The sequence below is a fragment of the Falco punctatus genome, assembly GCF_963210335.1.
Source record: "Falco punctatus genome assembly, chromosome: 6".
Lineage (NCBI taxonomy): Eukaryota > Metazoa > Chordata > Aves > Falconiformes > Falconidae > Falco > Falco punctatus.
In genome coordinates, this window is record NC_137585.1 from 15,710,602 (window position 1) to 15,734,368 (window position 23,767).

Consider the following 23,767-nt stretch of genomic DNA (forward strand, 5'->3'; position numbering starts at 1 on the left):
GTTCCCTTTAGTAATTTTTTAATCTAACACCATTGCTGTGTTTGAGAAGGGAAAAATACCCAAACAAAATCCACCATACCCAGAACATTCACAACTGGCAGTTAGATACACTTATTGCAAGTTATGTTTGCCTGTCTTAAAGTGTACAGGCACAAACCACCAAGCCAGTGAACAGCCAGATGCTACGAAGTTTACATACATGACATTCTGCTGTGTTTAAACCTTACAGGAGTCATGCAAAGCACATGCAACTGTGGTATTGTTGCCAAGTTGCATCAAAAATGCCTCCTAAGCATTAAAATAATACCAAATAATTGCAAAGATCAAAAGGATACAATGATTCCTTCCTTCCCTTTCCCTCAAAACAGGACCAAATAAAGCATCACTTGCACGTTTTCGTACTCTGAACTAAGCCTTTTAAAATAACATTGTTGTCTGGTGACAAGAACTGAATAGCCAGATTAGCCTGGATCCACCTAAACCTTGGATTCAGTCCAATGTCCTGTTTTCATAACACCTATAATCTGGAAGAGTTTAAGGAGACACACAAGGTTTAGAAGTACAGATAAAGAAAAATCCCTATACAGTTGTAATCACTTTTGCTTAAATTTCAGCATGAAGAAGAAAACACATTTCACGTCTATCCTTGACCTTTTAGCGCTTCCAAACTGCCATAAGAACAGGCTGTAATCAACCACTGTGACAGATGTTTTGAGTTTTCTTTCAGTATTCTTCCCCTCTCCTTGTGGAAGGGGCACCAAAGTTGGAAGCAAAGCAAATGCAAGTTAATACAGCACTGTAACAAAAAGCTATGAATGTCACTGCCTTGATTTGAAGTGCATGTCTGCTTCCAGAGCTGTTAAAACAACACCACCAATCGACACCAACTTTTCTATCGTTTTTGCCCCTTTAACGGGGGATTTTAGAAAACCCAGTATAGCCATGAAGTATTATGAGGTTTTGTAACTCATAGTTCTCTGACTAGACTAACCCACTGACACTCTACCTTTAAAAAGCAACCTTTCTTACACTCAATACAAATGACAGAAGACATTAAACATCTTTGTTTATATCTAACTGAACACAGTACTTTAATCCAGTTGTAAAGTGGATCTACCTACAGCAAGAACACAAAGATACACAACAAACTACCTTACCAGATCAATTTTTTTTAAAGAAAGAAGTGTAAGTGACACTGCCTATAAATTTGTGCAGATAAATGAGCATCGCTTTCTTCAATTACTATTCATCCTTAAGTTAAACACTTGCTAGCTTAGAATACTCTCTTTTCATTTCTGCATCAACAAGCAAACAGTTGGGGGGGGGGGGGGGGGCAGGAAGAGAGAGAGTGTGTGTTTTGCAGGGTGGAGAAGAAATAATATGTAACAGATATTCCTCACATTTAGTGTTTCCTTGCCCTTTTGCAAAGTTGTAACATACAGCTACCATATGAGAAGCTATGAAGAAGGTCTTTATTTTACAGTAGGATAACGAAAAAACATACGCATTGTCTCTATAATGTTTTCAGAATAGCTAGAATCATTAACAAAAGAGACTTACCACACCTCTAAATGACGGTGGAATTAGGCCACAATAAATAGGAACAAATGAACTACAGATTAAAGCCTGTAGGAAAATGAGACCATATAAATTAAATGGTAACTGTTGTATTATTGAAATTATAATTTATATTTATCTCTTTAGATGCTAGCAAAACCAACCAAGCAAGCAACCAAAAAAATCCCCAGCAAGTACACTTCAATAAAAAGAAGGGGGGAGGTTATTATCCAACATTATTTTAAACAGGATAAGGGTATTGCACATTTCTTTTTTAGAATGTAACTGTGCCCCAACTAAAAAATTTTAAGACTCACTAAAAGACTGTTTCTAGAAATGCTAATTAGCAAGGAAGTTTATGATCGTTCATGCAAGCCATGTACTTTTTGAGTAAACAAAGTAACTAACTAGGAACACAAATATCAGCATTCTTGGATCATATTAAACTAGCTTTGTAACTGATACTAAGAATTTTAAAAAGCTATTTGACTGTTCATTGATCACTGCTTTTATAAGAATGACCTTAAAAAAAGTCTTACTCATTAAGGATATAATTTCATTAGACACACTGCAATTAAATGAATTTATCCTTTCTATGATTGATCCCTCACACCTACTCACTAAAAGTTTGCCGATACATTGACTGGGAAAACTATTAAGTTATTTATTGTAATGAAATATGACCTCATCTTGAAGATACTGTCCAAGTCACAATATTCAAAACTATTGAAAAGAAATCCAATGGGTGACATTAAATGGACTTAAATTACAGAAACTTTTAAAAGTTGCCAATAATAAACGTACCTGGACAACTTCTTCTTTAGAGTTAAAATTAGATATCAATGCATTTTTACCATCTGATACTCTGGTTAGTGAAATACACAGTCTGCCCGATGACAACTGGTGAGTGTTTTCTGGAAGATTTCTCATCAGTCCATCTCTTATTATCTTTATGACATTAAAGGAAGGATGAAGAGGACCAAGATTTCGCTTTCTAGCTTCTTTGGCTAATGCCAGAACATCTGCACAAGCCTGAGCTGAAAATAAAAAGCATTTAATTTAAGAACAAATATACATCAACAATCAAAAAACAACACTCCCTATAATAAAGCACTAGAGCCAGTAATGAAGTCTAGATCTCTAATTTTTCTCTCTGACTGCTAGCATGAAAATTCAAGAGCTTTTTAACAGATACTATAACTGTCCAGTAGTATTTGATGGAGTTTAAGAGTTTTCTGCAGAAAAGAAGTCACTTTAGATGTTTAAACAGAAATCCTGGTGAAGACCCAGCCACTAAGTTACTTCATCTTTGATTTATATGCAGGCTGTAAGGTGTAAAATACCAATTTCAGATGCTTCCATTAGGAGTTATCCCATTCCAGAAACACATTCTTTAAGAAAAAAAAACAAAGATGAGTGTCCTTCTCTAAGTATGTATGCATGGACATATTCCATACTCAACATCCATAAAAACCTACAGTGTATGACACACAGATTTAGGTTCACAGTGTGTCTGCTGAAGAAGCAGAGCACCTGGGTTCATCACAGCTAGTAACCCTTGCTGGACTTTAACCAAACTTAAGGTTTCAGGGCACACTGATCTTCATTTATACATAAACACAATAAAGGGCACACTAAATGTGGTAAGGAGCGTCAGGAATGAAGTTTTTAAAGAAGCGCATAAGGAATGTGGATGAGATCTGTAGCACCTCTCACACAAGCCTCCACCTAAATAGGTGCATTTTTACCAATATGTAAGACTATAGTAGTTTTTTCTCCAATTAAATCAGCATTGGGGAACTAGATCAAACCACTACAGAAGACACAATTGTTCCCAAAGAATACTAAAATCGTCGTACCAGCCACACACCTAGTCATAGTAAGAACAGCAGCCCATCTACCCACAGTGTTTTGTTTGACTTTTTAATGTCGTGTTCCTCCAAAGCATACTTTGAGGAAACTGCCTGATAAGCTTGTCAACTTGGTAGAGGAAAGGAGGTGGGGAGGAAGGTCAAAGTAGCAGGTTATTAACCTGAATGATAGCTACAAGGTCATCTAAAAATACTTCCAGAACTTGCATATTTTAACTTACATAGACTCCTTCTAGAATAGACAAGATTCAACTTAAAGTTAAATGTGAGCACCGCACTGGAAACAACTCTGCTTAAGCTTTTGAGTTCAGATTAATTTCCCAAAATATTATCTTTGTACAATGTCACTTTTGACCCCTCAAATAGCAATACCTAAACCTTTCTCATTTTTAACACAGTAAACCAAGAGTCTACGTTCAAAAGAGTTATCTCCCAAAAAAGTCTGAGGCATCAGACAAACTCCATTTTTACCACTACAATTTTTTTCCCCTTGCAGAGTGAAGCCTTGGGCCATGAATCCACTAATACCAGTAGTCTGACCCCACCTCCCACCCCAGAAGACAGCAAAAAGTTTAGGCACAGCTCACTGCTCATGGTCAAACAGGCGCTTATGTTAGTAAAACATATTTTACATGAAATTAAAAAAATGGCACAAGTCACATTCTGGCAAGTGAAGAAGTTATTTCCAAAAGTGGCTATGTAGACAGTTCTATTTTTCAGGCACTCAAATATAAATTACCACCTCCCTTTTTTTATTAAATTGATTTATCAATGTTCAGTCTTGTAAGCTTTCTAAAGAGGGGAATCAGGCATGTTGCAGGAGTCTGAGGTACTCAACTACCACAACTCCACCCAGGAACAGCAGCCTTAGCACATGCATTAACGTCCTCTTGCAAAATTAGTACATTTTTGAAAACTTACACACCAAGTGAGTTGCTTGTTCTAAAAAACAGACCAAGAGCACTAGGTGCATGGACACATGATCAAACACACACGCTCACTTCTCTGCCAGATCTTGACCCTGTTTTTCTAGCTAGCGTCCTGTCAAACCGAAGCTCAAGCTATTACTTAGGTTTGAAGCATGGTAACACCTTCACTCATTTGCACTACAGGCCTGTTTCTGTGGAACGAAAATAAACTAGTGCCCACTACAAAACCTTGTGTTGTGATTATTTACCTCTCACCATAAAAAATGTCAAGTAAATATCAGCTCACTTTCCATACCCTATTAAAGGGCAGCAAAACTAAGGACCTCTAACAGTTTAGATTTGAACACCTCATTTCAACTTCCTTTCAGAAAATAACTACCCATCAAAATGAAAACTGATTTCACAGTTTACCCATCTCTTCCACATACAAGAATTTCTACACTTGATGTAGTCTGTAGGGAAAAAAATAAACCCAAGTTTACATACTTTGTTTACCGTAACCTATTTTAAATATGAGAAGGGCTCCTAAGGAAAAAACCCACCAAACCCAACAAAAAAACCCCAACAAAACAACAAAAAGTGAGAGAGAAGAGGAAGTTGTGTCTACCCAAGAGTATGTGATATTAAAACACTGAAAATTTAAAAAGCTGTTAATTCAATAGACTTCAAAGTATTCCAATTGTTTTCCCTTCTCCTTTCTCTCCTCAACAGGACTAAAATACAGCCTCTTAGGCTGGTGTATCAAAACAGGATCTTCTCAGAAAGCGACAAGGGGCTAGAGCTCAATCAAGTCAGACTAGGATTTCAGGCAGATCTTGGTACATCTGTTTCAGTTTTGAGATGCAGGACAGTTAAATAAATCAATATTCCTACTAAATGTGAACTGTTTCTAGTTAATATTTCTATATTCCTAGTTAGATTTCTATACTCTTATTTTTAACAGTTAAAAATTCATTTCCCACAGAGTAAAACCTGACAGCATATTTATAGCCCCCACCAAACCTGTTCTCTTTAGTTCCCTATTAGAATGGGTGGGCACATCGCCATCGAAATACCAGTCCTCCAAGACATCCATGGGGAAGAGCTAACAAGAGGAGTGCAACTTCACAGTTCCAGTTTGAAACACCCTGGAATGTACTTTATCCTCATAAAGTCACCTCTAATCTTCTCCCTCTACCTTCCCCCAAATTCAATGAAGGAAACTTCTTTCTCAATCTGGAAAAGTACACTTTCTTTTTTCATCCGTTCAATGCCTAATGTTTACATTTATTGAAACCTGAAATTCTACAGACTCTCAGTTTGCCTATCCAACACGTAACATGAAGCACAAAGAAAACCCTTTATTTAAAAGTCAGCCACAAATCTGTAAGAGAGGAAACATACACATCAATTTTAGTCAAAAACCCTGTTCATATATATATACACACACACTCAAGAGTTTTATGTGCACCAACAAGCATACTAATTCAGGGCTGGATCCAGTGAAGTCTTGAACACCTCCAAGAACGGAGATCCCACAACCTCTCTGGGCACCCATTCCTGTATTTTACCACCCTCATGTTAATCTTCCTTATATTCAGAATTTGCCCTGTTTCAGCTTGTCTGCTGCCTCTCACACTTCCACTACCCATCTCTGAGAAGTGTCTGCCGCTGTCTTCCAAGACAGTGAAATGCAACTGTGAAAATACCACATGGTATTGTGGACTTATAACCACAACTGCAGAAATAACAAATACTGTATATTAAAGTATATCAACGTAAGGGAGTTATACAATATGAACTAATGAAATAGAAAAAGTTATTATACCACAAAGTGTTTCTTTAGCGCTTATTTACAATCCCCCGCTTTCACAGAAACTCATAAAAAAATAACAGCTAAAAAGATATGGAATTAACTAAAAGAAAATACATTCTTAGTTTTACAAATCTACAATGATTGACAGATTTTAGAACATGGCTGGTGTTGAACTGTCTTCCAAAATTCCCAAGTGGGTTTTTGTTTAATTAAAAAAAAAGTTTTACAGAAGAAATACACTTATCTGTGAAATGCAGTACCTTGGGCAGTGATCACAAACACACTATCTATTCTATTAGGGAAAAGCAGAATTCTCATAGAAGAGAAAGACAAGGGAATAATTTGAAGTCTGCAAGTCTCAGTTATTAAAATGGTCAAAATTTTAAAAGCTGTTAATAACATGTACTTTCAGGTAAACAAGGTAAGTTTTTTGTGCTTAAGAGCACTTCAAAAATTCAAAGCCACTTAAATCGCTTACAATGACTTAAGACTTAAAACTGGATACATTCTAAAAATAGATAGCTATTGTGGATAAATATGATTTGTTTTAAAAGCTGGTATTAGGCTCATAAAACTCAAGCATGTTAGGACATTACAGCAAAATTAAAAAGTTTAAGTAGCACAAGTTTATCGCTAAAGCTTTGAAGAAATTAAGCATGTGTTAGACATCAGCGGCTAAGCAGCAAGGCCAAGCATTTCACAATACTCTTGCACGTAGAGAGAACTTCAGTCAGTAATTGATCCCTCAGAAATTTAAAAGCAAAACTCAAACCATCTCCAAATTCAAAATAAGTATTTGTTGTTTTCCTCCTCCATCCGTAAGTAAAATGAAACGTGACTTTACAAAGCCTTCTAGTTCTAAAGCTGTTAAGGGTACCATTAACAAAAACGGTCAGTGTTGAATCATGAACTAGAGAAGGTTTTATTCAGTGGATTTCTTTGGTTAAAAAGAAAATTATTTCCAGATATTTAACACGCTTTTTTACCTCCATTCCAGTCACTATCCTAAACACTTTGGTATTTTACTTGTATTAAGGTGGCTTTAATGCCTACCGTATCTAACTCACTAGGATAAACCTGCATTTGGGTTCTCATGAGCTCAAAATAGGTAAAAGAAAGGTATGCTTCTCCTACGGCTAGAAAATATGTGCTTATTTCACAAGAGAGACTATGTTTAGTTGCGAACTAACATCTTTTATCCGGTATAAATACAAAACAAGATTAACCCTATTACTTAAATCACAATTAAAATCAGTGATTTTAATCAATCCAGTTTCTAATCATATACCTAAGTGACCTATGCAATACACACTGCGCACAGATTAAAGAGGAAAAGCATGTTAAAGCTAACCTAAGCCCTGACCTTAACTCCCTTAGCCCTACCCCAAGGAAGGGGAAGCTTCAGAGGAAGCAAGTTAAAGCTGACTGGCACTCGGTGCGCAAAGGTACCTACGGCAGAAAAGCGCTCTTTCCCGATGATGGGTAAACGATGCGTTTGAGGCCGACGGCGGGGCGACCCCGCTCCCCTGCCCCGCTTTCCGCGCTGCCGGCCGCCTCCCGCGGTCGGTGAGGGTGAGGGCGGCTGCCCCGCCCCCACGCCGGTCGGGGACCGTCCCCGTGCCTGAGGTACCGAACTCCGGCCGCCTGACCGCGCAGGCGTGGGGCTCGGATGAGGCACCGCCAAGACCGTTTCTTGAGCCCGGGAGGTTACCGAATGCCCACCCACGGTGGCGACAGGCTAACCGCCGCCTGCCCCTTCCCCTGCCCTCCAGGGAACGGGCGGCCTGCGCGCACTGCGCTCGGAGGGGAGGCGTGCGCGGCGGGAGGTAAAGGAACAAGGAAAAAAAGGCAGCCCGGCAGCCACGGGGCCATATAACCTGCTCGAATTTAACACAACAGAATTGTCACACTCCTCTTCGGGGCAGAAAACGAAGCGAGACAGCGCCGCCCCGCCCACCCCGCGCCTGTGCCCGCCAGCCCGCACCGCCGGCTCCCCGGGCCGGCGCGCTGCCCGGGGCTGTGCCCACGCCGGTGCCGCACCTGCCCCTTCCCGCAGGCCCGCTCCCCGCCGGACCCCCCGCTGCCGCCGGGCTGACGCAGAGAGCCGCCGGACCCCCCGCTGACCCAGAGAGCCGCCTCCCACCAGCACGGCGCCGGCCAGCGCCCCGGCTGAGGCGCCGTAGATGTGCCGGGCGTCGCGGATGACATGGGGGGCGCGCTCCTGCAGGCAGGTGGCGGCGCCGATGTGGTAGACGCCCAGGAAGCCGCAGCCGGCAAACGAGACGCTCCAGCCGCCCTCGCGGTCCAGCATGGTCCCGGCCGCGGCGGGCGGGCCGCCGGGCACAGCGCTGCTCCTGCCGCCGCTGCCGAGCGACTGGGGCGCCGGCGGCAGGGCCGTCCCGCGGCTTTAGATGGCGGCCGCGCCCGGCGCCACCGGCCGGCGCAGCAGCCAATCCCGCGCTCCCCTCCGGTGGCCCCCGGCGCCCCAGCCAACCCGGGCACACATGCAGACGCCGCCCCGCCTCCGCTCGCTCCCCCCGCCAGAGGGAGGGGCCAGGGCCGGGGCCGCGGCCGGGGCCGCGGCCGGGGCGTGGCGTGGTCCGAGTGCCCGGGCCGCCCGCCAGGCCCGACTGCCGGCTGGCTGCGGCTGCCCGCCCGGGCCCCGCGGGGCGCGCCCCGCACATGGGGCCGTAACGGCGCGAAGCGGGGCCCGGCTGGGGCAGGAGAGGCTGCGGTGCGGCCGGGCGCGCCCTGCCGCCGTCCGGTGGGGGAGGCAGGCAGCGCCGCGCTCTGCTGCCGCTTACAGCCGCGGAGGGGCGGCGGGGTCCGGCACAGCCACGGCGCGGGCCCGGGCGGGCAGCGGGGGGTCGGCAGTCACCGCGGCAATCACCCCGGTTATCCGAGGCTCACAGGAACAGACTGTGCCAGCCCGTGCTGTCACTTGTATTTCCTGACCCGCTGTAAGAGCCAGCACTATTTAGCAATCCTGTAATAAAACTTTTAAGACAATTCATTATGATAATACATGGCTTACAAAGGGAAGATTAGAGAATAATCTGCTTTTCGTGATTTGAGATATTCAGAAAACTTACACAATTCTGTGCGTTCATGTTCTACCAACACTTTACAGAGAGAATTTCAAGCAAAATGGCAAAATATCATCTGCAGTCTAGAACAGCGTCCACAAACAGTCTCAGTCGTTCCCAGCTGTCTGATCCATCGAAACCAGGCAGACTTTTGGGGGTCTCAGTTTTTAAGCACCTGAAGAGCTTTAGAAAACCTGAAAGGTTGAAATAGGAACTGTTATTCATACACTACTCCTCTCCATCACCACAAATCCCCAAGTTTCTATTAGGCTACGGCTGTAATGCTGATAGAGACTTCATGGCTCAGAAGGGAATTCACAATTACCTGGCCCAGCGGGGAGCTCCTCCCCCCAGCTGAGCTGTGAAAACAAACTGAGGACAACATGTCTGAAATGTTCTAGGATTTAATTGCCTCACTCCGGGCTGCATAAAAGCTCTTTAGCTACCTGTGCTCACCATCGTATCCTAATATTGGGATTTAAAAACATCTTAAGAGTCCAAGAGGAGCTCATACTTTCCAAATACAGAGGTTGTGTTGTGCAATTTTTTTATTTACAGAAAGCACGGGAAGAGAGAGCAGGATTCAAGCTCTCTTGAAGCAATACTGAGCAATCACTAGATAGTTCTACAGCGGACATTGTGAGCAAGCCTCAGACAAAACAGCATGATGGGAAACTCTAAATTCTATCTTTAAGTGAGCACCACAAGCACTGGGCCATGCTTCCAGTTTTCCCACCTCTAACTTAGCTCTCTAGCCACCTGTCTTATTGGGCCATGCATCTTCGTCCATTCATCATTTTACCATTTCAATGAGCAGAACAGAGAGTGTCCTAATCCCAATCCTGCCTGTCATTCAGACACTTCCCTTCATTTAGGGAAGAGGAAGGTGTGAGACTGAATCCACTTCAGTTCACAGGGAAGGAGGGAGCTGAAACCATATCCTACACTTCCTAGAAGAGTCCTGTTTCATTAAAAAGGTGACGGTGACCCCTACCTTTTTCCATTCTTTTCTAAAGGAAAAGGCCAGCCACCTCTGCTGTATTTCGTATTCTCTCCATGTGTGTTCTTATGCTATTTACTCAGAGCAGGAGAGTACCATTTCTTAATCCGTATTGTTGGAAGAGAGACACTAAGGTGTTCAGAGAGGGGCATTTCTGAACATCTACAGAAATTTGACAGGGGGAGCCAATTAAATGGCAGGGGAGCAGGGGATTTGCAGAGCATTATCCCATCATTAGGTTTTTTCAGGGCTAATCTCAATTTTGCCAGTAGAGATCAACTCCATCTAAAAATATTTTTTATCCCTGAATAGTCACTAGAAGGCGGTTCCTGAACCTCGTTTCTCTAATAGTTAGGAGGAGTCTTACTTCTACTGTAAAATTACACACAGCCAGTTAATAACCACCTGCTCTTGCACTTTGTCCTTTTCCATTAGTATCTCCTATATCAGTGTTTGGAGTGATAAGCCTTATTCCCTGCCAGCCATCATTCTGTGATTCTCAGGGAGCTGAGCTCCTCTAGCTTCCCTCTCATGAGAAAGGTGCTACAAACATTCCCCAACCAGTGCTGTAACCAGTCCTTCAGACAGGTTTCACTAGAGCCTTACACAGTCTTTGCTAGGGAAGCTGAATTACTGGTTCTGATTACTTATAATCATATAATGATCAGCTGATAAATCCAGGTCTTCCCCCATCTCAGCTTAGATGATTTTATTTTTTTTTTTTAATGTATGGCAATTCCCCAGTACACAACACCAAGTCTGTTCCCAATGCTGGATCCTCCTTCCTGCATACCCCTTTTGTTTTCAGTACCTGTTTTTACGCCTTGGGTTGCTCCCTAACAGACCTTGCAATTTCTTCACTACATCATCCCCATCTTAGCAAACAGCTTCTCGTGCTGGAAACAAAACAAAAATCAGCTGAGGTACATACAGACAGGATGGATCCCACTTCCCTTCCCAGGAAAAGCAGCTGTCTCATCAGAAAGGTAGATTAGTTTGACACGCTGAACCTTTGGCTAGTAACTGGCTATCTCATCTCCCTTTTATCTCCAGGCCTATAAAGATAATTGTCCTTCCTCCCAAAACCTGTTCTAATCCCTTCTTTTTCTTTCAGTTTTTTTAGGTGTGGGGTTTTTTTCCCCTCACATTTTTCAGTTTATTCGTTTATTTCCAACTGCAGTTTTTACTGCCCTGCACATAGCTGTTTAGGATGAAGATCCTGGAGCTAGCTCTAAAATCTGGGACCTCTGAGAAAGCTGATGCAACCTCATCACAAGCACTACCAACTAACCCTACTGCAGTTGTACAATACGCAGTTTGAAGATTGTCCCATTTATCTCAAGTATCGCGACACATACTATGCTGCAATCTGTGTTGCAGGCATATCCCAAATTCTTTACTGATTCCAGTCCAAAATAATTTCCCCATAACTCCAGGAAAATACAGACAGACCTGAAAGGCAATGTGATGAAAATCAAATATAGTTTGATGGGGGTACAATCCTACCCAATATCTGGTACATAAATTCAACAGGCATGCCATGTGTCCATCATTTAACCACTGAAAGCTTCTCCCTTAATCCTTTCCGTCTAGCTACCATGTTAATCATAATATAGGCATGCCAACTTCCTAAGATACAAATTAAATCAAATCTATTATAAAAGAGAGAAATTGATAGTACACTCGTAAAGCGCCTTTAACTCCTTTGAAGAAAGGAACCATTTAAGTACTAGAATAGCTGGAGGCATAGAATTTATAGGAAAAGGAACCACATACGACAGAGCACCAACAGGAGGTAGCAAGAGCACTACTGCACTAGTGATAAGTCATTGGGTCTGAGATCCTGGCCAGCCTTGAAAATCTGATAAGAATTTCTGTGATCAGAAGGCGAAGGATATGAACGCCAAGAGACGATTGCTAAGCCCTGACTGGAAACAGCGAATGTTTTCTGTGATCTTTTTGCCTTTCAGGGATTCATTAATAATCATTGGTCTCTCACTTTTCATAATGAATTTTAGAAAAGATTGATGTATCACGACAGCCATTTTCATGGAGGAGGTGGAAGGATACAGTAGTGAAGTTGGTCCAGGGTCACTCAGCAAGGCCAGTTTCAAAGTCAGAGGAGAAGCCTAATTTACTGAGCGCTAAGCCAAGTCAATAGCCTAGCACTTCTCCAGAAGGATGACAAAGTACCTACTAGACTTTCTGGAGCCCAGGAAAATTGTCTTAACTTGCTAGCACAGTCTATCATGTGTGTCTGTGACATTATTCTGGCCTTATCAAGTGATAATTTACCTAATCTAAAAACATCAAGACATCCTCTCTGCCTAATACCTTTCTGGGAATGCTCTATTGTGAAAATCTTCTGAAGAAACACAAAGCATTTTGTTGGTGTAGTTCAGATGCAATAATGCAACCTTGTCTCATGATAGAAAGCCTTGTTCTCCTCTCCCTAAAAGTATCCAAAGACCAAAATCAAGGGACCACTTACACTCCTTTTGAGATGTCTTATATGGGATGCTGTGAGTTTAACTCTTGTTTCAACGCATGCAGGGGAGAAAGAGTAGGAGCTATGCTGTCTTTGTTATTCAGGCAACTCCTGGTTATGTTCCCCTGACCAATGCCAGTTTTTCCACAGAAATTATAATCGATACCAGAGATTGATTTTACTCATTTTGTATCATCATTCTGTATGATCATCCTACTTGGGCAGATCATAAGGGAAATCCTACTGAATTGGTGGCCAGAAGACTGTTAAACAGCCTTTACTGTTTAAAATGCATGAGGAACCAGCCACAGGGCAGGAACGGAGAAGTGTTGAGTTACAGAGGGAGGTAAGCCGAGGACAAATACCGATCATAACCTGGACAAGGAATCCCATTACATTCCCAATGCCAATGCCCCACATGCACACTTGCACTGCTCTCTTCACCGACTTCTGCCACAGGGCTGTACGCTGGGGAGCAGTGACAAGGACAGGATATTTAAGTTTTCCTGGCCAAAATAAGTATTTAATCTGTTTGCAGCATCAGCTGAAATGCCTTCACTACACTCAATACTAACATTCACAGAGAAACTATACTTGGCACAGGCATCATTCTTGTTCCATTATTGGCTTCCCGTTCTGTTTAAAACAGTGACATCAACCAGCAAAAACACAGGCACTCTGTGGGGCCTTGTTCCTCTTTGCATGTCATATCACAGCCTATTAAGTTTGCAAAGGTCTCAAGTTAACTGCTCAGGTTTCTTTGGCAAGAGACGGAAAGTAGGTCATTTCAGTGAAAGCTACTTACGGCCTTTTCCCTTGGGCTTGATCTACCAGAGTCTGAGCAACATTATGGGGTTTGGGTGAATAGTCTGGTGATTATGTTCCTGAGTGATTATGGTAGAGCATAGTAAAGGTGTAGAAATTTAAGAGTATGATCTCAAAAGTTTGCTTGTATACATAATACTGTAGATGCTGACAGTTTGATCAGTTGTAGTGCGGCTTCCAAGCTTCACAGCCTAATCCTAATGATTTCTTTGAACTAAGATAAGAGGCCTGTTCTCTGAGTTTTAGTTGTGACTGTGGACTAGCAGGCTCTCATTTGGGCAAGGGGAAATCAACAATGAAGATCTGTATGAAAGAAGCAATACAAAAACCTAAAATCAGATAGTTAAAGCAACCTCTAGAGTTTTCTGTAGGATTCTGCCATAATCTTTTTTAAAGGAAAAGAAAAGAAAAAAAAAAATCAACCATCCATTTCACATACCTTTGGCTAGGATCCAACACTAAGTCATCCTGTAGAGGTAGACACCTATTTTCTTTGTGATATGGCTGAGGCATGGGAGTAGTAGGCTAGCTTTTGAAAAAAGTCTTCACAGGCCCCGTTTCAACCTGTATGCTCTTAGAAAACTGGAGATTTCATTTTGGAAGCTATATCCAAAGTACTTTCTCTGGTTCCTTTGGCTGGTATTGTAACTATTGCTGAATCTCAAAATATATGGGAGGGTCTCTGGTTTAGATGCATCCCATGTACTAAAAATTCTGTCTGTTGAAGTGCTAATTCTGCTGCCAACCCTCACTTACTCCAAGTGATGTGGGAGGGAAGTGATGTAGAAAAGGCACCTATCCTTGACCAACTTGTTTGTAAACGGGTCTCTCTCAAGAACATAACGTGTTTTAAATGACAGCAGGTAGAGAACAGCACAGTGCAAAGGCTACATGCTGTGCATCATGCACTCAGCATCACTGTGCTGCTGGCAAGGGTCTAGTTACTCCACAGTGCGTGTAATCCACTCACCACCAATCAAGAGCTATCCACCTCGTGGTAAAGGAATGAAAACAGTGACTGAATTCTGTGACCAGAGCCTTGCTTTGTCAATTTATTTCTAAAAACAGGAAAAATCCTCCAGCAGTTAGCATGTTTTTCATATTGGAGGGTAGCTGGAAACAAGTGTAACTGGTTCTGGTAGGAGAAACAATGAATTTTTGTATCTTGAATTCCTTGGCGTGATCTGTGTTTTTCATTCTCCAAGTTAAACAGATAAATCCCGAGAGTTACAATTTGCTTCTCAGGTCTGATATCACAACCGTTGCCTTTACTCTTCATAATTTCAAAACTATTGCACAGAAAAAATAGCCCAATACTATTTCACATGAACATGGTCTTTTTTTAAAAAATATATTTTCACATTATTTTTGTTTCATAACATTGTGGCCTCATATGTATGTGGCAACAGTTTATTGCAAAAGATCCCATACAACTTTATATATCCTAGAAAATGAGATACAGCAATGACCATGCCCATTGCTAACTTGCAACCTTAGCTTTTTTTTATTAGTTACTTTTGAAGGATTTGTTATTCTTTAAGACAGAAAACTAAGAAAAGAAGAGTATGGCTAACAAACTGTGGGGGAAATTCAGATAGTCACTGGAGTTAGATTTTTCTGCTTGTCTTGCAGAGAACAAGTTCTTTTTTCTGTTTGTAATGGAGCCACTGTTTTCTCCCTTAAGCTGTCATTTCTACATTAACTATATTATTGGGTTTTATTACAATTATGGATATTACTGTATCTGGTAACTGTTAGATAGCAAATAATGTTGCATCTTAAAGACCTAATATCTTGTCATTTGAAGTCCTAATACATAGCACCTTATCACAGCTGCTGAGATAGATTCTCAGCAAAGCCTCCTCCTTGGTCTTGACCTAAGAAAAGACTTTAAACCTGTTATTGCTCTGAGGACTAGATATTTGAATTCTCAACTCTAATACCTGTAACATTTAGGGGATTAATCTAGAGATAGATATGTATATAAGGAACAATTTCTCTGACATAATATTTCCCAAGAGTTATGACGCATTTTGAATCTCATCCTGCAGCACAATGATCCATCAGTCAGGAAATACACATGAAGGTTATTTTCATTCACTGCTTACAGAGGTTCCTATTCTGCAGAGAAACTGTGGACACAGAAACAGTTGGTCCTTCATTCAGCACCCCTGAGAGGTAGAAACTCATGAGAACAGTGTGGAACTAACATTTGTAATAAAATGAAATAATTGCTTGTGTAAATAGTAACCAGTAAGCTGCTTAGCATGCATTAGCCCCTTCTTAACATTTGAAAATGCGGTAAGAAATTCTGGAGAGAAGATTACGGAGCTGAACGTAGGTGAAGATGCTGTCAGCAGCGTGTGTGTGTGGGAAATAAACATATGCACTTTGCATAAATAAATGCCTTTGTTACATTAGTCTTGGTTCCCTTGAGTCTTTAAACACCAGGGATTTGAAATTCTTGGATTTTTTCCTTCCAGTTGGAGAAGGGAAGAAAATTATACCAATCAGCTGCACCTTGCTAAACCAAGCCCACAGGCTGGATGACAGAACCACGTAAGGCCAGCACAAAAGGAGCAGGGACTTCACAAGTGCCACAGAAGGTTGTCCAAAGGAGTTCACACAGTTTGTCTTGCACAGCAAAAATTGTTAGTCAGCTTTTTGGCAGCAATACCAACATGAGCAGTCACTACCAACCCTCTGCCACCCTTGGCTGTGCTCATACAAGCATCCGTGCACAGTGAATCAGCTGGAGGGACTATGCTGCCAGGAAATAACTTTTTCTTAAGGTGTTTCTCAACTTAAACCATCCTTCAGCTGAACAGCTACCCACCTGCAGCCTCACCATGGACAAGCTTCCTTGTTTCTCAGGTAAGCCAGGTGACCTGGGAAAAGGCATTCACTGACATGTAAGAGAGGGTGAGGGCAGCAGAGACACCGGGGGTGGGAGGGGAGACAGCCTAGACAGGGGTGATAGATACTGTATGCTGCACAGTGTTTAGGGACCTTTCTGTTCAAATCAACTATTGGAGATCTGAGGAACTTAATGAAAGTTATCCCTGTGTTGTGAAGATGTTGGACAATCGGCCAGTGCCTATCATAGCCAGTCACACTAAATTCATTCTGTAGTCTCTAGGCTTCCTAAAAATGAAGAGGAAATAAGAGACAACTCAGAGAGTCTGCCATTTCCCAAAAGCTCTCTGGGGACTCTGGTTTTAGAGCTGGAAGTTTGGAGCAGCTATTCCAGAACATAGCTGGAGTGGCTGAAACCATCAAACCTGGCTACACTTCCATCTATGGGCCAACCACCTGTGTTACAGGAGTTGTCATAAGTGACCTTCCTCAGCTTGGGCCTCTGTTTTAATCACTGAATTAAGGGGACAACTTGGGGAAAGCCCTTTGTCCTACATCTCTGCTTTAACAGGAAAAGAGCGCTTTTTCTTTTTGTTTATACACGAAGGATGTTATTTAAGGTCAGTGAAGAAGGCATCTAAACTATGCATCTCTCATTGGCTTAGAGTAAACATCCATCCTCATCATCCTCCTGACAGTTATTTTAGGCAGCTAACTGTGCAAGGCTCTGGCTGTTGGGAATCCCATTTTGAAGAATTCACCATTCTTCCCAAGTGTGCACAGGAAGTTTAGGCACAGCCTTAACTCTAGGGTGTAAATTTTATCCTAGGGGATCAAGGGTTTCAAGAGAGCTGATGAAATGGTGAATGTAACAAACCTAATTCCTTTTGTTGGTGTAATTACCTTTTCAATTTAATCTAAAAGGCACTAGATACAATCTACTTGTTTAGTAGGCAAATAATCTATACAGCAGACAATGAGAACCTGTTTGTTATGCTCCCAGCTTAACCAGGAATCTTACAGCAGTTCACAATCAGCAAGAATATTACTGTAGACTTCCAATGTCACCAGTTGTTTAAATGCCATTATAAATCAACAACTCCCTATCCCTTTGGTATTAGGATTTAAAAATACATGACATGCACACACCTTCAATTGCTGCAAATCAATGTATTCACATTTCAAATCTGCTGGTGAATTTGTGTTTAGTTTTAGAAATCAGTGAACTGCTATGCTCAAATAACACTTTTACTTTGAGTGGTCACCCTTACTTCAGTGATGCTTTCCAGTGAGAAAAATAGTATAAAATTTGTACTGGGAAGACAAACTGTTATTCTATACCCACAAAATACGGCAGCAGGGATTAAGTGAAAGGAGACATGCCACCTGTGTGGTATGGCTGCCTGAACTTCAGTTGTGGAGCAGGGATAACTGAAGGAGAAGTTGTGTGTAGTTGTGGTATCGTTTGATGTGAGGACGGAGCTGTGATCCTGAGCAAACGTGCTACCCTGGGTGATGAATGAGAGGATGGGGACTGCTGCCATTCTGTTCTGCTAAAACATGTCCAGAGAAGGGGGCTCTAGCTTCATCTTCGATTAAAGAAAACAGCAAAGAGGAGGAACAAAGGTAGGGGCAGACAGTAAAAGCAGAAATTGAGCACATCTGTGTAGTCACATTAATTGTCTTCTACATGTACAATGGTAAGAAGTTGCCCAATGTCCCCAGTCAATGATTAGTATGCTCAGACCAGTGCAACTCCTTATCAATTTGGAAACAGTTGTATGAAAAAGAATTTCTCATAGTACACAAACTCACACTCCAATCTTAGAGTGATAAGTGAGGTCAGAGAAAGTATTTCCCTTTGACTAGAGACCCTGGAGTACATCCTTTAAACATGGGTATAAAGCTTTGGAGAATAAAGGCTTGGGTTTCGTACAACAGTGTAGGATGTGATGGTGAAGGAACAGTTAAACAATCATCTCTCTACAAAGCAAGCATTTGTCAGGATTTAGCACTTCTCTCACTATTGTGCAACAATCTTACAAGTAACTCAGCATAACAAATTAATGAGGTATCTGAGAGCACATAAGATGACAAATGAAAGATAGATTTGCCCCCCCCCCAGCCCCCGTACGCTATTAATGTTTATAATGAAAATGTAACTAGAGTTTCTTCTTCACCTAAAGACAATTTATAAGCAATGTTAGCATCATTTGAGAAACTTCTATTGGCCTCCATGGGAAGAGACTGAAGGCCTCATTTAAAACACTGTGGTGATAAGAGTTGACTAAAATGCAGCCCACCTCAAGATTTAACTGATAAAACACAAGCATCTCATGTCCCTGTTATAACTGAATCATTCTGAATCTAACTCATGTGAACTCATCCAGGAATCTGATGTTGTATACAGAGTGAGTTCATATTAGAGTTATTTTTATAGGTCAGTGCCGACTACTACCAAATTTTGTTGACGTTTCTCAAGGAAAAAATCCATGCACATTTTCATCGTACGTTTGCTGTTTTTCTACTTCTAAGTCAATTAGTTCAGTCAAATTCACGCTACAGGGCTCATTGTCTAGTGTTACATGAACAGCCCATAGCAATATGCATTTTCTAATACAGATTATACTTTGATAAGCATATATGTTCAGAATTTGTCATTAGAGAAATACCTTCATACAAAGATTTTTAACTAAATTCTTGAAGACTGAAGCAGATTTCCCAAACAAGCAGTCAGTTCATACACTGTGCTGATGCTCTGCTGAATATTTTTGACTGCAGCATCTGATCTTCATTTACATATTTGCTAGTTTGATATGAACCTTGCCCTAGTATGTTTTTCCTCTTGATCTGATAGTCAGATGTGATAAATCCTATTCTTGTGTCAGCAAAAGAGAAGCTGAAAAATGAGAACAGAATCAATACATCCTCTTATAGCTGTTTTGTGCTCCATTTTTCATGATTTTACAGCTTTCTTCCTCTAGGAAAGTTCACGTTAAGCCAGCTGTCCTTTCCTCACTCTAGTAATAGCTGGTTGCATCTACAGATGCCCATTGTTTTCACAGTAGAAATGTGTGAATGTATTTCTAGGACGTATGGGTGGTTGCGTATCACTTTTTGGTTCCTTTTTTTTTTGTAATAATTACTTTGTCCATTTTCTCAGTCAGATTTGCTCAAACCCCTCAGGCAGAGGGACACCCTGTGCTCTGGGACCTTCCTCACTGTTTTATCCTTACTTGTAAGATTTCTTATTCTAAAATATTAAACTATGCAGCTTATCATAGGTGTTTCTTTGGACCGGGGGTACTGACATCTTCCCAGCTCTGCTCTACTGCAAGACCAAGGACTCTTCACTTCCTGATACTTCCATATTTCATCCCTTTGCCCCTTGTCCTGGCCATGATTTCTCTGTTCTTTCCTCCTCTTGCTTCCATGTTTGTATGTTCCCTGCCTTGCTTTCCTTTTCCTGCCACTTCTCTGATCCTAGGCTTAGCCAATTCAATTAGCTAAATTCAGAAAGACAGAAGTGAATAGTTTGTTGGGTTAGAAAGCTGAACTGGCTTAGGAAGGAGCAGCTAAATAAGCACCAGAGGCAGTCTTTTACTTCTCGGCAGAAGCCAGCTAGTAGACTGGTTCTGTCTGTAGCGTAACTTCACCTTAAGATGGGGGTCAGTGCAGCGAGGCTGTGGGTGCCAAGGCACATTTGTAATCATCTCATCTTGTGACTTGTGGGAATCCCCCGCTTCCCTCCTTCGGGTGTGCGAGGGAGAGGGCACAGCACAGTGCCAGCCAAGCTGGTTAGTGGGTCAGTCAGCCGCCTCTGGCACAGGAATAGACTGACCTTCACCTCCCTCTGCCATTTCCAAAAAAAAGCATGCCATGGAAGCCAGGCTGCTGCCCTATCTGCCCTCGATTCTATCAGAAGTCTAGTCTTTTGCAGTTTCTGTCTCTGCTGTGATAAGAGTGATGAAAATGTGGGGGTTTTTGTCTTTGTCCACCTCCCCTTCTCCCCCAGTCTGCTCCATGTATATAGTCCCCAGGCATGTATAGATGCCCTCTGATGCACTTCTGATGTTTGCATGCATGCCTTCTGAGAAATGCTGCAGTGGACCACACTGTTTACATTTTTAACCATCTTAAGTTGTGTACAAAACAGTAATTGTCAAATTCTCATGCCTTAAGTTCTCATCCATGTACTAGGAAGGCACAAAATCCTTTTCTCCCTTTCCCTTCCCTAATCCATTCTAATTTATTAATCTGGGCCACCGTGTCACACCACACGTACTCACCACTCCCCGCCTTCTTTCTCCCAGCTGCTGAACGTTGGCTTGCTGTAGGGAATTTGGCTGTGGAGTGATATGTCAGTGATGTTGTGAAACAACCAGACTCTGATCTTAACTCCCAGCTGGTACATTCAGAGAAACTCTTTAACTTCAACTTTACCCACAGTGATAGATCTGGCCCTGACTTGTCATGTGGAATGAAATATATTACTGCAAAAATAGCAGTAAATATAATGACTGTCTTTTCCCTATCTAGATGCTGACTTTGGTTAATGCAAACAATTTCAAAAGCAAAGAATAAAGTTTAATCGCACTGGAGTCAAGTTCTGAATAACAAAATCCCCTATTTCTCTCCACCCTTCTTCCAGGGAGCACTGCTGCCCACCGATTTCCCACTCAGCCCTCAGTGCACACACACCTAGACAAGGCACAGTCCCAAACCCGTTACATGTAGCAGAACTGTGCTTCTCATTTCAGCAAAAGATGATGTTTGGAGTTAGACACTGCAGCTCTGATAGCTAGTAGATCAATCCCGTCTTTGCCACCTCTAAAAGGGGATAATATGTGTTGCACTGAACAAGAGATGAAGCTAATACTGATTATTCCCAGGAAATACGGCAAGGTCACAGGAAGCTCATATGAACTGCAACACGTGCCAGAGTGTTCACTCTGCGGTAGCAAGCTCTTTTTTGGGTTGGTAGGTTTGTTTTCTCTGAACACAATAGGGTTTTTTCCTACCACAGCAAAAGCATTTCATCATTTCTGGATGCTCCACGGAAGGGGGAAGATAATTCTAGACTAGCTCAGAAGCAACACCATTGCTTTTTTCCCCCCTCACCACAGGCATGAAGCAGTATAAGCGAAGATTAGCTGAGGGACTAGAAGGAAGAAAGAGCACAGGTAGTTGGGATAAGCAATCTTATCTTTAGGTGACCTCTTGTAATCTCATTTGTTGCCAAGATCAACATAAGCATAAGTTCTGCATGTTCGGAAACGAAAAGACAACACACTTGATAGCTTTAATCTTTATCTTGCATTAAATTTGCCAAGCAAAACTAGAAGCTTGGCATAATTTCATGGGGGTATTTCAAAGTTCAGCCAGGTAATCATCCCTTATGCACAGGAACTTTCAGTGTATCATCAGGGTAAGCTTCTTCTGGCATAAATTAAGGAACATATTTTGATATCTCTCTACTCAGAGAAGACTTCCCTGTGGCTTTGTCTGCCTTCATCGTACCACAAAAACTAATACTGGTATCTATCGAACAACTAACAGCATAAGCACTGGAACACAATTTTAGGTCTTTCCCTGCATAATAGGTTTATAAACTGAGGTGTTACTCTATCACAAACTATTAGCATAAATGGTTTAACTACATAGACACATAGATGCTTATAGACACACTTTCTAACTTTGGTGTCTGCTTACACTTTTTGGCCTTTTTATGAGTACCGAGAGAATGCTGTTCTGTGTGGGGCTGTGGAAATCCTGGCCCCAAAGAGCAGGGTGAAGTCTCTGGAAATATGATTCAGTCATGATTAGCTGCCACAATGGTGGCAGTCTCAGTCCATGTATGCTGGGCTGTTTATTCGATTTTGGCCTTTGCTATAGACTAAACATACAGGAGATCACACTGCAGCCTACAGCAAGTTTTTCATATCCCAAGGGTCTACATTTAATGGCTTCATTTCACAGCAAATAGTTCCTGAGGCTGAGGTATGTTTAGTAACACAATTAAAATTATAATAGGGAACAACTGAAGTAAAAATTCCCTGCTTCTATCTGCTATCCAGACATTATGAGAGGTTATTTTTTAAAGAGGTACTTGACAGCTGCATGCTCAGATTCAGAGGCTTAAGGCATATTGGTGCAAGGGAGCAAGGAAGCTGGCCTAGGGGCATGTCTAGCTAGACAAAGCTAGCCAAGGGACAGAGTGAAGATCAGAGAGAAAGGCAAAGAGATCAGTCTTGGAAGCACTGTTTTGTAGACAGTTGGCTCTGCCCTCTAGTCTCAGGAAGCCAACCAAGCAGCGTGACTCCTCATGACCCTAGGTAGCTGTACAAGCTGTAGCACCTGCTCAGGAGCTATCAGCTGCTCTCTTTGGTGACTCATTACAATAACTGCTAGAAGAGAAGGTGACAGCAGCTGAGTTCATCTTACCAGGACTACCATCTTCCTGGCATTAGGACAGCACTTGCACTCCTGCCTGTCCTTGAATGCCCCTCCTCCTTGCCCTTTTCCTTTGTGGGCAGACTCCTTGCTCTGCTGCCGTAATACCAGGCAGCACTCCAGCCTTCCTCCAGCACACGCTGCAGCTCTGTGCCCGTTAATCTGCCCAAAAGGCTTTTCAAAGTGGAAAAATTGATAAACGTGGGACTTTCTCATGCTGTCAGGAGCAAGAAATCTGTTCTCTTCATAGAAAACATCTATTAGCAATAGCCGTGAATAGCTGGGTAAGCTGTGAAAGCCAGCCCTTGACATCAACACTCCAAGGGCTGTCTGCCCCATAAAAAATTAAAAATCCAAAATAAGAAACTTTTCATGGATACCTTCTTAAAGAGGTGTTAAGAGGCTTATTGAGTCTACAGCTAAAAATATTTTCATATAGGTCACCCTGATGGGTCAACTGAGATCAGTTATAATTCTATAATTCTTCCCTGATCAGTTTCCAAACTGGTGGGGTAGGTGTGTAGCTAGTTTGAAAAGGTCTTTAGACAAGTCTAAAGTTACCAATCTCTTTGTAAAATACAATTGCATATAACTGACATACAAATCCAATGTCCAACGGAAAGAGCATGTGGGGGAATGTCCCTCATAGTGTTGGGAAGATCCAGCTAGAAGCTCTTGGCTGTGCAGCTGTTAATTGCTCACTGATGTATACATAAGTACAAAAGGTCCAATGTCATATGAAGGCCTATTGTAAAGAGCTTGCTCCATACATATCCCAAACTGCGCACAAGCACCTTATTCTGAGCTGTAGAGACCTCAGTCAGCTTTCAGCCTAAGACCTCAAAAAGCCATTCAAAATGCAACCAACACAGATAAAACACGCCTACAGCTCCCAATCTTGTGAGCT

The 23,767-nt window shown here is 42.0% G+C and overlaps 1 protein-coding gene across 7 annotated transcripts in view; it reads right to left on the reverse strand.

Annotated features, from left to right (window-relative positions):
- Nucleotides 1-22,399, reverse strand: part of LOC308065241 (patatin-like phospholipase domain-containing protein 2) — a 35,196-nt gene extending 12,797 nt beyond the window's left edge. For 2 of the 7 annotated variants that reach the window (XM_080390975.1, XM_080390974.1), the window contains exons 1-3: nucleotides 8,193-22,397; nucleotides 2,362-2,594; nucleotides 1,561-1,626 (exon numbers count right to left, since the gene is read on the reverse strand). In XM_080390975.1, the coding sequence (XP_080247101.1) occupies nucleotides 1,561-1,626; nucleotides 2,362-2,594; nucleotides 8,193-8,463 (570 nt within the window). In that variant the 5' untranslated portion in view covers nucleotides 8,464-22,397. The other 5 variants (XM_080390970.1, XM_080390971.1, XM_080390976.1 and 2 more) reach the window with 5 other exon arrangements.
- Nucleotides 22,400-23,767: the final 1,368 nt, after the last annotated feature.